Here is a 3,692-nt window from a genome sequence, read left to right as displayed (position 1 = left end):
CTTTTGTTTCCCATATGGGCCACCAAATTTTCCCACTTGATGGATTACTGAGATACAATTTTACCTTCTGATGATGGAATTCTCAAGGTGTCGACTATTTCTAAGAGGCCTTTGGAAGATATGTGCCATATATCTTATTTCATCCCCAAGCTTCATAAGGTAGAGATTAGAAAATATCAATTGACCATGCTAGAAGGTGAGGATTGGCCCATAAATTCATTAGAAGTAGCCTTTTTTGTTTGTTCTTTGATATACGACTAACATTTTCAAAGTAATATTGATCAACATCTCTCAAAACCACAGTGTGGTGGAGAACATTTTCATTTGAGTGGCTTTTATCCTAAAGATATTTGAATTTACAATGATTTTTTTTAAATAGTTCCATGATGGTTTCACTTAGACATATGAATGAATGTCTGGAATTCATCCGATGATTGCTCAACATGAAATTAAGAGATATGAAAATGCAAATATTACTAGAAAAAAATTGGTTGGTTAATCTAAAGAAAGGTACAAGGTAGAGAAGCCACTTAAGATAGGTTTCATCAAGCTTGTTCCTCTTACTGAATGTGTTTCTAATCCTGTTCTTATAGATAAAAAACAAGGATTTATTAGGGTATGCATGAAATTTTGAGATCTAAACAAATATTTCCCAAAAGAAAATTTCCCCACACCCTTCATTAATCAAATTGTTGACAAAATGACAGTTATTTGTCGTAAAGAAATGTTTTTTTTTTTTTAATTTTTTTTTTCCTTTTATCTACTTATAGATTTACTCAAATGTGAAATGACTTACTCTCCATGCTTTTCAGTTAACACACCAAAACAAAATTGCATAAAAAAAATGTTATTATTACTTTAATATTAATTTTAAAAAATATTAAGTTCTTAACCCAATTAATTTTAAAAAATATTAAGTTCTTAACCCAATTAATTTTAAAAAATATTAAGTTCTTAACACAATTGCAAAAACAAAGAATAACACATTATTAAAGGTAATAAATCTATACTAAATTTCAGATGAAATTCAGTCTACTAAATTTCGAATAAAATTAACTAGAATATAAACCCCAAAAATTTCAAAATTTAAGAAAGTTGAACTACAATTTAGCAATAAAATTAACTAGAAAATACACCACCAAAATTTAAGAAACTTGAACTACAATTTAGCTCTTTTATCGTGTCCGCAGAATCCTACTAATTATAAGTGCAAATTCATATCAGGAACACTGCCCTAGTACTCCATTTTTTTTCCATGGGAGAGGGGAAGTTGAAATTTTCTCCAAAGTTGCAGATATTGTTTTGTTATTGGAGTTGGAACTCTTCCACAACACAACCTTATTGGACATGGTCTATTTCGATAATTTTATTCTTATTTCAGTCAATTTCATATAATTTTATTTCTTATCTAAAATATTTTTTATAAATAGTAAATTTAGCAATGTAAAATTAGAATTAGTTGAATTAATTAAATTTTTAAATAAATTTTACTAAAAAAAATATTAAATAAAGAAAAAGATTCGAATAACAAAGAGTATTTTACTAAAAATATTATTAAATTTTAAATATTTTTGTTTTCCTGATGGGATGACATACGCAACCTATTGGAAATAGCACCCTCCTCCACGTTGACGTATTCTGAAATTTAATAATGCACAAGCGTAAATAAACTAACACCTGTCGTTGACTTTTTTAGAGTGCTATGCAAGTCGCTCTCACGAACGTTCACTCGTCACCATCCATGTCATTATTTTGGCACGGTGAGCTCCTGTACTTTCCCAAAGGATCGTGCAACATTGAATGTACTTGCCGAAAGTATCGTTAGACATTGAAGGTCAATGAACAGAGTGTAAGAAAATTTATTTGATTAATGAATGGGTCCTGCTAATACATTCGTTATATTGCTTGAATGGGAACTCTCATGACCAAGTCCAGCCATTCCTGCATCTTTAAAACATCATCTGTAGTGTATAATAATAACAATCCCAAACCATTACGCCTGGCAGGCATGGTTTTTTAATTGCCTGTAAAGAAGCAGAAGAGGAAAGGTTTATGTTTCTGAAAAATGGAGAAAGAGGAGCAAGAATTAGAACTCCAGTTATTAGGTGCCATGGGCATGGTGAGAGAGGCCTTCAACATCCTCCTCCGCTCCTCCCGCAGTAAACTTTTGTGGGCATTTGCTCTCGCCCTGCTTCTCCCCCTCACTTTTGCAAGTTTGGGGCAGAACTTCATCCTCGGCCCTATTCTCCTTAAAATCCAGCGGAAGCAAATCGATGCCGTCCTCCGCCCCAGCGAAACGACTTGGCATGAATTGGGCTTGGAATGGAGGGAGCTTGTTGGGATCCTAGCAGCGGATATAGCCATCGTTTTAGTTTTGTGGATGGTGTACACGGCGGCCACCATGTACACCGATAAGACCAAGGAATTGAAAGTGTCGAACGTGAGGGTTTTGAGCACCGACGTTCCCCGGGTGTGGAAACGCCTGATGTTAACATTCCTCTGGTTTTACGTAACCTCCTTCGGCTTTATGATGCTCTCCATGTTGGCTAGGGGCCTTCTGCTCATCCTTTCCTTCCCCACCGTCCTCTACGGTCCCTCTGTGGGAGTAGAAGCAGACAATAAATTGAAATCGTGGTTATTTGTTTTCAATTTAAACCTTGTAATTGTGATCGTAGCCTGTCCCCAAATTTATATAACTATGGTGTGTCACCTCGCCAGCGTCGTATCCGTTTTGGAGGACAAATATTACGGCCTGGCCGCCGTTGTGAAGAGCAGCAACCTCATTAAAGGAAAGAGGATAACGGCCTTGGTGCTGCTTATATTTTTCTTAATCATTGACGGAGTAATTGTTTGACTTTTCGGGTATACAGTCGTGGATGGGCGTAGCCATGGACTGAGGACAGCGACGAGGGCTGTGGATGGAGCACTTCTTTTTGGTTTGCATTGTTGTGTTAATGTGATGTGGATGTTGGCACAGAGCGTGTTATATTTCGTCTGTAAATCGTACCACCATAAGAGCATAGATGATTATTCTTCTTTCAGAGTTCATCAAGTGGGAGAGTATGATCCTCTGAATACCAGCAGCATTCAACTGGAGCGTCTACACGCAGAGCAATAAGAGTAGATATAATCTGGTATTTTCATGTTGCGGTTTGCTTGAGCATATCGAGTATTCTGTTATTTTCTTCTGTAATATAATGTTATCTTTTTTATGTAATAGCATGCGTATCCTTTTATGGTCAGCATAGGCAGTCTTGATATCACCTTGTGTTGTGCAGCTAGATGTCTGCTAAGCCATCTGGCTGTACCAGGATGGCAAAAGTTACACATATTTCCAGAATAGAATTCCGTTAGTATGATTGTGAGACATTCTTTTTAATTTGGGTTAAAATTTGGTAGATGCACTATGCTTATAAATTTTAGTGGTAATTTGTATAATTTAATTATTTATAGCCATTTTAATACGTATATATGTATAAAATAAAAAGATCCAAATCTATTCTAATGAATCAAGTTTAATGGATTTCCCTTCGAAATACTGAATTGACTAGTCACGAAAAAAACAACTTCACTTTGAATGTAAAGAGACATATAGGATTAACAACTCACAAGAATTTGTAAAACACGCTCCATGTTTAATTTTTCAAATATAATTTTGAAATTTTTACCTCGGGTATATCATTATATCTATT

At 34.9% G+C, this 3,692-nt stretch overlaps 1 protein-coding gene across 1 annotated transcript; it reads left to right on the top strand.

Annotated features, from left to right (window-relative positions):
* The first annotated feature begins 2,065 nt into the window (after positions 1–2,065).
* Positions 2,066–3,118, top strand: LOC149219224 (uncharacterized). The gene is made up of 2 exons (XM_089386753.1): positions 2,066–2,842; positions 2,978–3,118. The coding sequence occupies exons 1-2, from the start codon at positions 2,066–2,068 to the stop codon at positions 3,116–3,118; spliced, it is 918 nt and encodes a 305-aa protein (XP_089242879.1).
* Positions 3,119–3,692: the final 574 nt, after the last annotated feature.

Source organism: Pinus tabuliformis, chromosome Q, assembly GCF_031772625.1.
Source record: "Pinus tabuliformis cultivar Carrire ecotype Pingquan chromosome Q, CPIR1, whole genome shotgun sequence".
NCBI lineage: Eukaryota > Viridiplantae > Streptophyta > Pinopsida > Pinales > Pinaceae > Pinus > Pinus tabuliformis.
This window is presented reverse-complemented; position numbering and strand designations above follow the sequence as displayed.